General features: G+C 34.7%; 2 protein-coding genes across 2 annotated transcripts in view; one reads left to right on the top strand and one right to left on the bottom strand.

The window, feature by feature from the left end:
• The window catches only part of LOC121319021 (cadherin-like and PC-esterase domain-containing protein 1), a 74,411-nt gene extending 68,744 nt beyond the window's left edge, over positions 1-5,667 (bottom strand). Inside the window, exon 1 of the mRNA XM_041256250.1 lies at positions 5,186-5,667. Within this exon, the coding sequence (XP_041112184.1) occupies positions 5,186-5,425 (240 nt within the window). The 5' untranslated portion in view covers positions 5,426-5,667. The remainder of the gene's footprint in view (positions 1-5,185) is intronic.
• Positions 5,668-9,275: 3,608 nt separating this feature from the next.
• LOC121319020 (D(2) dopamine receptor-like) lies at positions 9,276-12,848 on the top strand. The gene is made up of 2 exons (XM_041256249.1): positions 9,276-10,649; positions 11,811-12,848. Exons 1-2 carry the CDS (start codon positions 9,276-9,278, stop codon positions 11,982-11,984), a joined length of 1,548 nt encoding a protein of 515 aa, XP_041112183.1. The 3' UTR covers positions 11,985-12,848.
• Positions 12,849-12,957: the final 109 nt, after the last annotated feature.

The following is a 12,957-nucleotide window of genomic DNA, read 5'->3' as shown; positions in this document are numbered from 1 at the left end:
AACATTTTAATTATTATTCCAATGATGAGGAAAAGTCAGTTCATAAATACAAATCTGAAAATTCAACACTCAACATAATTTCATTAGGCCTAATTTCAATTTCTTCACCCACAAATTTTGCATATGCATTTCTGTTAATTCCTTAGAAGAAAAATGAAACAAAGTTTGATCTTAAGCCAAATGTTTACTATTCTCACTTAATGATATTTAAAGCCAGTACAAAAGCTAAAACATAAGCATTATCCATAAAAAACATATAGCCTACTGTACTGTGCTTATGTGTCAGTATATTAAAGCCAAGCCAGTTTTCCTGAAAGGAAGTACTTTAGTAACAAATTAATCTTTAAGAAATGCAGTAAACAAGTAGTGCAGCCGACAAAAGGTTTTCTGCTTTAAAATTGCATTTACTTTTTGCTTGTTTTAATTATATTCCCTGCTACTGTTGCATTATCTTTATTAAAACTAAAACACGTTTGTACATGACTTGGTATGACTTGGTACAATTTTCTAAGTATAAATAAATGTTGCCATGTGTGTAACACCACATCAAACAAAACAGCATCAAATCCTAAAACAACAATTCCTTCTGGCTCTAGCTCTCAGACATATCATTTTTCATACATACTCACAAAATCAGTAATCATGACAATTGAGTATGTAATTAGCAAGCATATTTAATGTACACCAGGCAAATCAAATTGCAATTGTTACAAACTAGCAGTCAACATAAGACAGGTTTTCAATACAACTATCAGCATCAGCCTTTTAACGCTATATTTATTGGTGTTTTACACCAGGTATTATTCATTGACTGTTTTATAAACATAACTTGAAACAATAAAAACCCAGTGAAAAGAGGTGTGAGACTGAGCTGGTTTTAGCAGGTTTTTAAATCAATAAAGAGGCTCATGTATGTTTTTGGGCCCCATTTCCATAGATTATTTTTAGAAAGGAATTAAAAGTTATACTAATTAAACAACTAATAAGAAAGTAACTTTGGTGCAAGTATTGTAGGTGCAATTAAACTGCAAAAGGAATGGCAGAATTTTCACTAGACCAAACAGAAGGCAAGTTTGGCCCATTTTCAGTATAAATACTAGGATAACTGAGACTAAAGAGGGTGTATTTATTGGAGTTGTACATAACAGTGTTTCATTTTCTTTCTGCCCATGTAGAGACATATTGATAAAGTAAACTATTTAAGTTTTTTTTCAAATCAGTGAAACATGTTCTCTAGTGTAAAAAAAAATCTTGATAATGGTAAAATTAATTGAGTTTACACCAAACCATTTCAACCATCAAACTTGCCTGACAGAATCATATGATACATTCATGTACCAAATGTTAAGCCATCTTCAAAAAATCTAAACAAACACATGACAAATATGACAGCCATTTTAGGTTGAAGGTCATGGCCAAGATCATCAGGAAATTTCACCCAGGGTGTTTGTTTATATGGTATAACCCTGCAAATATGAAATACTCATCTGTGATCTGAGGGGTCATACAGTAAGTGTGGTGGATTTATTTAAATATATGTTTAAATATTAAAAATAACTTTTGCAACAGGTAATTTGCAGCTGATTTGGTAACTAATAGAAAAAAAAAAAAACATTGTGTCTAAGGAAATCACACTTGAGCTTAGGCTATGCATTTCTGTAATAAGATTGTCCAGTCAGTTGACAGTAAGCATTATGTGTACATGCATTACTCTAAAGCAGTTTAGTGTTGATATTTGTTTATTGTACTCCCTTTGAGCCTGTGCACTGTATTAATTGTATTCATTTCACTTGTAGCCCAGAAGTAAAAGTTGCTAATAAAAAAAAAAAAACGATTCCAGAAAGGCACGTAGAGTAATCAGTGCTGTGTGGGTGTTTCACAGTATCACACAGTAATAGTATTTATTTATTTGTGGTCATAGTGTAGTGTAACATGCAATAGTAGTGAATACATATTTTGAGAAATAGAAAGTTTATCTAATATGTGTCCCTTTGTGCTATTAGTCTATTACAATTACGCATAATTAGTCTCTTAACATGATCTGGGCAATTAAATGTTATTAAATCCTGAGAATTCTCAGCCATTTAGTATGCTATAAATAAACTTCCAATCTCAAAGATATCTCTTCTCTCTGTCTCTCCTTGCACTATAAATCCTGCCACAAGCAGTGTTTTTAAAAAAACTCCTAGCCTGTGCAGAACTTCAAACAAAGGAAAAGATTTTATTATGCATAACATTTTTTTACTGCTCCTCTTTCTGTTCTTTCCTTTTTTTTTTTTTTTAAAGTGGAGCACACACTTTGTCTCAGTCAAGTATCCCTTAATATGCATTGTTTATTTCAGGACTATATCCATGGCATGGGTGAGGGGTAATCTGTTTCGCGTTTCATTCCTGCATTTGCCAGTTAATTTTAACAAAATACATCCTAACAGAGTCAGATCAGACAATTGAGGGTACAAGTCCCTTCACGGTTGTGTATTTATTATGTTTTTTAAAAATAACACACTGCATTTTTTCTTAATGTTGCTGTAAAAAGACAGAGACAAATCAAACTCTGCAGTATGTATAGCAGTTTCTTCCTCTGTCACAGGATGTGGCTTTCTGTTACAACGGTATCCAAAAATAAAATGACTTGCTTGTACAAGATATAAATATATTGTTATAGACTTCTGTGATACTTCTAGTATGCAATGTTGTTATATGTAAATACTGATCAAGATCACAATGTATCTAGTGTTAAAATTATCAAACTTTGTAAACCTAAGCTGTCAAAAAACCCCGAAACTTTAACAGTCTGTTTCCTATATGCTTCGTGTGGTCTTATCTGAGTTAGATCCTGGAATACGTTCAATTGGATCACAGCACAGGAATAAATTCCAATCCAATCTCAACAAGAGAGATTAAGTTACATAACCTTACAGTACTGTCCTCCTAGTATTTCTAACAATTGCGTAGCTGTTTATAGTTGTGTTTTATTTACACTTATTTCAATGGACTGGGAGTTAAACTTTGACAAAAACTGTGCTGCATATCCCTATTATAGTCTACAACAAATATGTGTTCAAAATTTCCCTGTGAGAGAAAAACTTATTTTTACATGGAGTGCTCGCTCTTGAATGTCACTACCATTTAATGGTATAGCAGGAACAATTACAACGACTTTTCCCATGGCAATACTATATAGTTTATAATGTGTTTCCATGGTTTTTGTATATGCTTTACCATACCTCTCTGGCAGGGGTGCAACACGTTTTGAAAATTGGTGCTAAAGTTTAGCACCAGAGAGCCTACTGATGCTAAATTATCAAACCCGTCCTAATCAAGCCCCCCCTCACAACTTCCCACCCAACACAAACCTTCTCTCCTGTGTTTGGGGTTGAGTGGGTGGGTCATGTGAGTAGTTCAGACCCAATAAGAAATTATCATCATCTATGGTTGCTAAGGAATAAATAAAAAAAAATAGAAAATTAAATAATGAAACATGTCTACTACTGGCAATCAAATCTGTACCCCTGCTTTGGGATTTTAATTTGCTTTATTGTATTTTGCCATGCTTGTACCACAGGAACCTTTTAGAAGTGTGTTCACTTGTTTGGGTATTTTTTCTTTCAGACAGCTATTCACAAACACATACAAGTATTTCTCAATGCTTACTATAGTTTGTATTCACCATAAAGATATCTCAATTTACCCCATGTCCCCTTTTTAAACACTGGAACTGTAGCCAAGGTTGTAGTAGGATCAAGACTTGATATCCTAATTGATAAATTGTACTGTTAAATTTAAAATGCTTTCATCTTTAATCTTTTAGATTGCTCCCGAGTATTCTGCAAATCTTAATACTATAAAACTGGCAAAGCATATACTGATGCTTTATATATCTTCAGAAATAACCAAAAGGCAATAAAGGTGGCAGATTTTTCACACACATATCTCTCATGTCTAACTTTTGTGGCGCATGCAATATATGACTTTGTTCTAAATTGTAGCTCACAGAAAAAAAGCAGTATAATTGCTGTATAAATACTTTTTTAATGTAAAATTTTGTAAAATTTGTGACTGAGGCAACATAAGTTCATCTATCATGTGACTGTTTATGGGATAATATCCATGAAAGTCAAAAGACAGATAATCTGACAAAGAATGGATTGTACTGTAGTTGTAGAAAATGTAATGTGTTATTATACAATACTGACAAAGAAAAGTATACCACACTAAATTGATGAAGCCTAACTAATTTTTTTAGCATGAAGAAATAATATAGATGGTCAAACTGTGTGCTCTCTTTCGAAGACTCTTATTTCAGAATACTTAAATGTTATTTTCACGGGTTATTTGACTTAATACTTAATATCTCTTTAAAACCTTGTAATGTTAGCACTGTAGCTCTAAACCTTAGAGAATTATTAGAACAGTAGATACCATTTAATGATTGTATGGTCAAATTAAACCTGAAATGACATGAAACAAGACACTATTTCAATTAATATTATAATTGATGTTACAATAATTTATTTAGTGCCCAAGATTTCTTGAACCCAGAGACCAGCAATTCCATTTTGCACAGTTGTGGTGTTGCATTGCCCACAGTTAACTTCTTCTTCCTCAATAAACAGCACTTAATTGGACACTGTTACTCATTTCCTGAAAACATCATTTATTTTTTTTACCCTGCCTGAAAATTTCTGTGACTTGTTGTTTCAAAACATAGCTGATAACACCAAAGCAATAGGTATTGTCTAACCCTATTTTAAAGTGTATTAGCGCAGGGATAGTCCTGGAGTCCTGTATTCTGAAAGCATGCACCATTTAACATACATCAATTAATGACTTGTGTGATTTGGCTCAAGTTCATATTAATCAGAAAAATCAGGATCTTGCTAATTAATGTTTTGCAATATTTGTGGAATAACAACTGTGTTCTAATTAATTTCCCTTCTGCCCTCACCTCACCACATTTTGGGCTTTTAACTGAAGTGGTTTTGAATTAAATAAAATACAAACGTGTGTGTGTGTGTGTGTATATATATATATATATATATATATATATATATATATATATATATATATATATATATATATATATATATATATATATATATAGATAGATAGATAGATAGATAGATATAGATATTCTAGTATAGAGGTTACTACATGCATAAAGTGGCATGCATTGCATACTCACGTTTGTTACGTTCTTTAAAGCACCCAACAAAACAAATAAACTCTGTTGGTTCCTTGGGAGTATTTCGTTCAATTGGCCCTCTGGTGTCTCCGCTGATCCCTTACTGTTTGCCATAGTCGATTTAAACCGTGCCCTTGCTATCATTAGGGTTTGATAGAAAAGACAGATTGCTACCCCTAAAAGTAGCACAGGACGTGAACAACAGCGACGGCGATACACCAGAAGCCGAGCAAAAACCATTTCCACTGCTTTCAAAACTCCAGAAGCAAATCCCACTCAAAATATACAGTAAAGACCCAATATTCAAAAGTGGGTTATTATTATTCTCTGTGAAATGGCACTTTGAAAATTAACTTTGAAGAGAGGAAATACCCTTAAGTTGCCAAAACACTAGTCATATTTTTGTAGATGTCTTAAACAGACAAGCATGCTGTAATACTTTATCCTGAATAAACGCCTTAGTACAAGCGCATGATCGTGTTTTTTTTTGTTTTTTTTTTTTTTTTTTTGTTGTTTTTTTTAAACATATATATATATATATATAATATATATATATATATATATATATATATATATATATATATATATATATATATATATATATATATATATATATATATAAAAATAAAAAGAAAAGTTCAATTGCGCTGGAAGGATCCTCCTTTTTCTTAACTTTGTCGCACTCTGTTCAGCTTGTCAAAATAAATCCACTGACGAAATCAGTTGTATCCTTCTGCGACACTATTTATTAGTAGTAGCTACATTTATGCATACCAGTCAGTAGCGTGACTGAGCAGGAAAAAAAGTTTTTTTTTTTTTTTCCTACAACTGTGGGTTGATGATTAAAACCACCCTGAGCAGCCCTGCCTCCTGACTTCGGCTAATCACACGCCTTCAGTACGTGGATTTGACAGGGACAGTTTGCGTGGATCCATTACTTTTAAACCCCCAAGAAAAAAAATCATATATTTTATCAGAATAATATGTTTATTTAGGTTTATTAATAGATGACGATGAATGTGTACTTCTGTTTTCTGAAATCCAAATGTGTAGACTAGCAATGTGCAAACCCACCGATCCACCTGGTTTGAATTAGTCCCTATAATATAAACAATGACTTCCCTTCAGTGCTGTGACAGTCAGATTGCAGTCTGATAAGGAGGAAAACGTTGCTGTGCTCCAAGGAAGTGATTCTACGGTCTTTTGCTAAACTGGCAGTGCATGAACTTAAGAAGTTTACTGAGTTGTAGAGAACCTATATTTTGAGCATGATATGTCGAAATTCTAAAAACTATACCACAGCTGCTATAAAGGGTAGTGTTATTCTGGAGATCATTGTAGTTTTAGTTTTGACTCATGCATTTAATGCAGTGCAGCCCTAGAAAGGCAAAGTTATTGGTTTGGCCGTGTTATAGACATCACCAGCTCTGTAGGTGTTCTCTATAAAATGTATTTAGTATAGACTGCAAAAACATATTTGTTTAAGAAAAACGTTTCTTGCTGTCTGTGCCAGAACAGGGCTTGAGAATACCATACATAACCTATTGCATCAGGAACATACTCATTTATATATCAGTGTGACATGTAGGGGCAAGCAGGAGGAAACTATTTTGGAGAATTGACAAATGTACAGCAGAAGGTGAGTACACATACAACAAGGGATTATATTTGAGTGTAAAATACCATCTAATTGTGAGACACTGCAGCAATTATACTGGTCTTAATTATATGCATGTTTGTGTATGTCATACATGTCTTTTTTTTTTTTAGAAATACTGTCAATACTTTCATATGCTTGCCTAAATGATCCTGTAGAAAAAGTTATTATTATTATTATTATTATTATTATTATTATTATTATTATTATTATTATTATTAAAAAAAAAAAAAAAAAAAAAAAAAAAAAAAAAAAAAAACATAAAACACTATTTTATACTGGCTTGTGCAATGTTATATTGTTTGTAATATTGACTAAAAAGAAAAAGAAAATTGCCAAATTGACTTTTGGATTTAATTTTCCAAAGTTTAACCTTACAATTTCACAAACAGTGGTGCTGGAACAATTTTTACAGTGGGGGTGCTGAAAGCCATTGAACAAAACTGTAACCCCTGTATATGGTGGAAGTCATTCAAAGTCAGCTCAGCACCCCTAGTTCCAGCACCTCTGGAGTGTGGTGCACTGAAATAAATCTGACATGACAAATAAAACATACTGATAGGGTTAGTATTAGGGTTAAGGTCAGTTTGAGGGTGAGGGTGAAAAACATCAGAATTTGGTATCTGCATCCATACAGAAATATAATAGACCAGGGTACCATATTCTGAAAGTAATAAGCATAAGTTGAGGGACTCCAGACACTATGTCAAACGTAGCACAAATATCAGAACCAGAGTGGGGCCAGAATTAGGACAAATGGACACTTGTCACACAGTGGTAGAGTGAATGTTCAATCCATGTTGTTGTTGCTGATTCACTTCCTTCAATGGATGCAATTATGGAATCAATGAGTTAATACTTGTAGTAGCTTGGTGAGCATTGATCCTCTCCTTTCTATCTTTTCTTAAGTGTATTAATGCCACGACTAAGTACTATGTAGGTAATATGTCCATGATGTAAGTACTAAGGCTATTAGTCCCGAGTCCCGAGTACCTCTTCAACCTGCTGACCTGCTATGTCCCTGCCCGCAAGCTAAGGTCCTTCGACTATGGCCTGCTTGTTATCCCCAAGCAAAAGTGCACCACACTTGGAGAACGGTTGTTTAACTTCATGGCTCCGACTCTTTGGAACTCTCTCCTAGCTTTGATATGTGATGCTCCGACCGTCGCTCGCTTTAAATCAACTCGCAAGGCCCACTTGTTCTCTTTTGCCTTCCATGCTCTTTAACCCTGATATTTGCTATGCCCTGCTGTGTTGCTGCTACTATTTAATGTATTATGCCATTTTTTTTAATAGTTTTTTTTAGTGTACCATGTATTATGCATTTCTCTGTATTTAAAGTATTATGGAATTTCTTACTGCATCTTGTACAGCGCTTTGTGATGGTGGTCCACTGTGAAAGGCGTTATATAAAATAAAGATTCACTTTTTAGACTTGATGCTGAATAACTTATGTACAATAAATCCAAAGCAGGCCTATAAATAGGCTTACTGGAAGGACAATGGTAAGTTTCCAGAGATCCACAAGTCCCTCTGAATATTTAAAGACATATATGTCTGCCATTCAATGCAAATGGATTCTGTGATGATGTATGTGAACTGGTGGAATACACCCACACAGTGGGTTTGGGAGGTCTGTACCAAACAAACCAGAAATTAGGGCATTAGACATAGGTTATTCTGGTAGGCTTTGAGTTTGATTGTATATGGGTTTTTTTTTTACTCATATGCCCCCTACAGGTAAGTATTATTATTTTTTTTGTAATTATTATTATTATTTTTAATTTTAAAAAACCCTGCATAAACGAATTCAGTTTCAAGTATCATTTATTAAATAGGTGTATCTTGCGTCATAAACAGCGCATCTGAATATAGTAATAGCATTCAAGAAATGTTGATCATTTCATAGTTCTTCACTGTTTATGCGGGGACATTAATAATAGGCTAAACTTGTACAATATTTGGGTTGTCTGTGGTACTGTTAAGGTATAATCAACAAAATATTATTATAGCTGACCACACCAAAAATGCTTTTCGATCGTCTGTTTCACATTTTAGTGGTGGAATAACAAGAAATCTCGTGAGCTTTGTTTGTCAAGGGATGCTTATAAAACAATTAAATTACGATGTAATCTACGTCAGATGCTTGATCTGCCAATCATAGCAGAATCAGGTGTAGACTAATGTTAATACAAATGTACTTACTTTATTGGGTAGGGAACCTGCATCTTGCTTTGGTAAGATGCGCAGAATTGTATTTACTTCTTACTGGAAAACACGGCCTATAAACATTATACAGGTGTATTTCTTTTTTATACTTCAAACGGGAATTGCGTTTATAAAGACTAGATTACTGTAAAAATCCTCAACATCGCACAAAATATGTTTTTTGTTGTTGTTGTTGTTTTTCTTGCTTTCAGCACCAGTTGAAGCATGGACGTCTTATATGAAATAGATCCGTTATGGGTAAAAAGAAACTTTACCTCTGTATATGAGGATTTCAGCTTCCTCTCCATAGCGGCTACTTGTTTGGTGCTGTCATTCAGCTTTTTGGCTGGCATTGTTGGGAACGTTTTGGTAATCTGGGCAGTGTATCGACAGAAATCTCTCCAAACACCAACCAACGCGCTTCTTGTAAATCTTGCAGTCAGCGACCTCCTGAGGTGTTTTATTGACTGCCCGTTACTCATAATCATAGATGTGTTGGGTTATAATGGATTTGATCTGGGGATCGTATTATGCCACGCACAGGTCTTCACTTTTTCCCTCAGCAGCTGTGTCCAACTTTTTACTATGGCAAGCATCAGCGCGGAGAGGTACCAAGCTATAGCGCACCCGTTTAAAACAAGCAAAAGAAAAAGAAGAGTGAAAATTTCGATACCCCTTACATGGGCTCTAGCTACACTGGTTTCAATTATCAGTGTAACGTTTGTTAAGAGCACACCTATTTATGTAAAATGTAGAGGGTTTTCAATAGATCTATCTTACTATGACGCTTTTGGACTTTACATCTTGGTGCCAGTTTGGTTTGTATCGTTGAGTCTGATTACAAGATTCTATCTCCGTATTTTTTTCCTCGTGAGAACCCATGCCAAAAAGATTTTTGACAAAGGAACTCCCCCTTCTCTAGCCGATAAGACCAAGGAACCAGTTTTAAAAACGTTTCAGATAAAGGACAACACAGACTGCAAGGATGTTAACATACCTATAGAACTTAACCAGACACACGAGGAAAAGCAACCGGAGAACTCAGCATCGTTACATACTGAAGGTCCAGCAGCAGAATTTAAGGGAACGTTGACAAATGTGCAAGATCCAACGCCAACTTGTCAAGCATTGCCTGTTTCTGTGGATTGTTCAGTAATAGATATGGAAGATCCGGAAACACCTTGTTGTGACAGTGACACCACAACATCAGAAGCGGGAGACCCTACGCCCAACTGCCCTCCAGAATGTCCCGTTGACAAAACTTCAGAACCAGAGGGATCCACTGTGGAAAAAACAACAGACTGTGCTTCAGCATTACCCGCAGAAGCTCGAACAGTAGAATGCCTCGCATCTTTACCGCTGGGGGAAGTTTCAGCCACAGATTGCCTTCCAGCATTACCTGTTGTAGAAAACACAGTTGAAGAAATTGCCGGAGCTGTGTGTATGATGCCGTCTTCCAACAGAGAAAGAGCAAAAAAGAAAACCGAAGGCAAATTGGCAAAGCGCTCCGGATACATAATCCTCACCTTTCTTGCATTCTGGATACCACTCATATTGTCTGTTCTTATTAATTTTTTCATTTACAACAACAAATCTACGGTAAGTTTATTTGTTTTTCTTTTTTTTGTGAATACCAGTACATTCTCTCTGCAAATTTCTTGTGTAATAGAACGTGTCAAATTGATTTTACCAAGCTATTCGAAGCGGGTTTTGTTACAACCAACACAGCTATGTTTTTGTATTAAACATTTAGAAGTATATTGAGGGGTTTCATCACCTGTGTGTGTTATCGTTCTGATTGCATTTTAAGTTTCCTATTGGTTATATTTTTACCTTAATTTGTTGTGCACATGGAACCTCAGACCTGTATTCTGAAATATTTCAAATTAGTATTTCACGGTTTCAAAGCAGCCAAGATGGACATGGTATCCAAAATTGCATCCAGATTTACGCGACATAAAAAATGGAGAGCACCCTATACATACCTGTATCTGTACATACATTATTAGGTCTACATGCATGTATGCAGTTGCAACAATAAATGTGTGCCAGGCTATAGGAGTTACATCTGATACAAAAATAAATAAATAAATAAACAAAAAAAAAAAACTTCTTAATTGTGCATTTTAATGTTTTTCAGCTGATGGCAGATTTATACATACATATAAAATACATATTTTTGTTAAAACCCATAGTATTGGTAAATGATTACACGTTTATTTGCCACTTTATACATCAATTGCAAACTTTTATTGTACATAACCCTTTTAAGAACATGTTAATCAGACCACAGGGACCAGAAATCAATGGTAAAAAAGATGAATGACCTCCATCCATGTCAGTGACTTGCGTAAGTGTGAGGACTTAATAGCGGAATTAAACATTTTACGGTTTAGGCTCTCAGTATGTTGTTTGGCAATTCCCATTATGCACAGTTAAATCCCCAGGTTAATTTATTATACTACTGAAACCTGTTCTCCATGTTGAATGTATTCTCATCAGTTTTCCTGTAAACCTTTCGAAGTTATTGTTGTCCAAAGTGGCCAACAAATACTGTTAAAACTATTTACAAGCGTTACCGGAAACAGCACAGTGCATGAGGGGACTGTACAAGGATATGGTGAGCATGGTGCAGTATTGTGGAAATACGATTTAAATTCACTTATAAGAAACTAAAGCTAATTTGACAAATTGTGGGAAATCGGCTTTAGAACATTGGCCCTGGATCCATGGAGCTTTCTTTAGTAAATCAGCTAACATAACCTGTTTATACATTTCTTTCAGATTGTAGAAGTGGAAATCTTTGCTATGGCAGTGACCTGTATGACTGCAGCCACAGACCCTATAACCTACGCGGTTGTAAATCCACAATTCCGATCAGAATTTAAACAGCTACATGCAAAATTCATCTTAAGTTTGTGTTCAAGGTCTTAAGCCTTAATATACCTTTTCATCTCATTATATAAATATCGCGGCTTGTAAAAATAACCTGATTGGTTAAACGGCATCACATGACCGTGCATATATATAGCGTATACATGGCTTGCATACTACTGAGCTTCTTCACACTGAATAAAACACTATGCACCACTACATTCTAAATTCCATGTCAAATGCCGTTTATGTTTAGTTCCAAAACCACTGCCAAAAATGATTGACATTCTACCTGTCATTTTAATATAATGAAACTCCACATAACTTGTACAACACCAACTTTCGGAGTGAAGACAGCAGTCCACCTGATTTGTTTTTTTTCTGTTAAGAGTAGACATCACAGTAGATGAGGTACAGCTAAATGAAAAAGAAAACAAAGATTTAAAAAACAAACAAAAAAAACCCACTACAAAATAAAACAGCACAGGCTGTTAATGTATGGCTTGAAGAAAAAGAAAGTCAAAAAAATCTCAACATTAAGGGAATTTTATGCCTGCGCAAAAAGTTCAACTGGGGACCAGTATTCAGTCTCCAGTTTTATAATGCGGAATGGGACTAAACAGATATTTTAACAGTCAAACTCTTAATATCTGGTTCAATCTTCAACTTAATATGGCACAACTTGGACGTGAGTGTGTCCGACAACTAACAAAAACATCTTTTAAAGATCCAAAAGGATGAAAACGGACTTGAATATGTGTGCCTCGCATATAACGAGGGCACGAACTCACCTCAAGATCCAGCTTCAGCTTTCATCACAGCTGCTCCCTGTCATTTGAAACTCATCCTATCAGACATGTGCAATTAATTTGTTTTAAAAGTTAATCAATTAAATTAAATTAAGGACTACATTACACTGCAGATGTATACACAATAAACATTTCTGGTTTTGTCTTAATTGAAAATGTGTTTTAATTATTTTTCCTTCCCCAAATAACAGGAAGCCATGTTATAAGTGGTATAAACCACTTCG

The sequence above is a fragment of the Polyodon spathula genome, chromosome 7, assembly GCF_017654505.1.
Source record: "Polyodon spathula isolate WHYD16114869_AA chromosome 7, ASM1765450v1, whole genome shotgun sequence".
NCBI classification, from domain to species: Eukaryota; Metazoa; Chordata; class Actinopteri; order Acipenseriformes; family Polyodontidae; genus Polyodon; species Polyodon spathula.
This window is presented reverse-complemented; position numbering and strand designations above follow the sequence as displayed.

Bases quoted from the DNA above. Each gene is read 5' to 3' on its own strand.
- LOC121319020 (XM_041256249.1), top strand. From the start codon at position 9,276: ATGGACGTCTTATATGAAATAGATCCGTTATGGGTAAAAAGAAACTTT. The intron at 10,650-11,810 runs GTAAGTTTATTT...ATCAGCTAACAT, and splicing joins TTTACAACAACAAATCTACG to AACCTGTTTATACATTTCTT.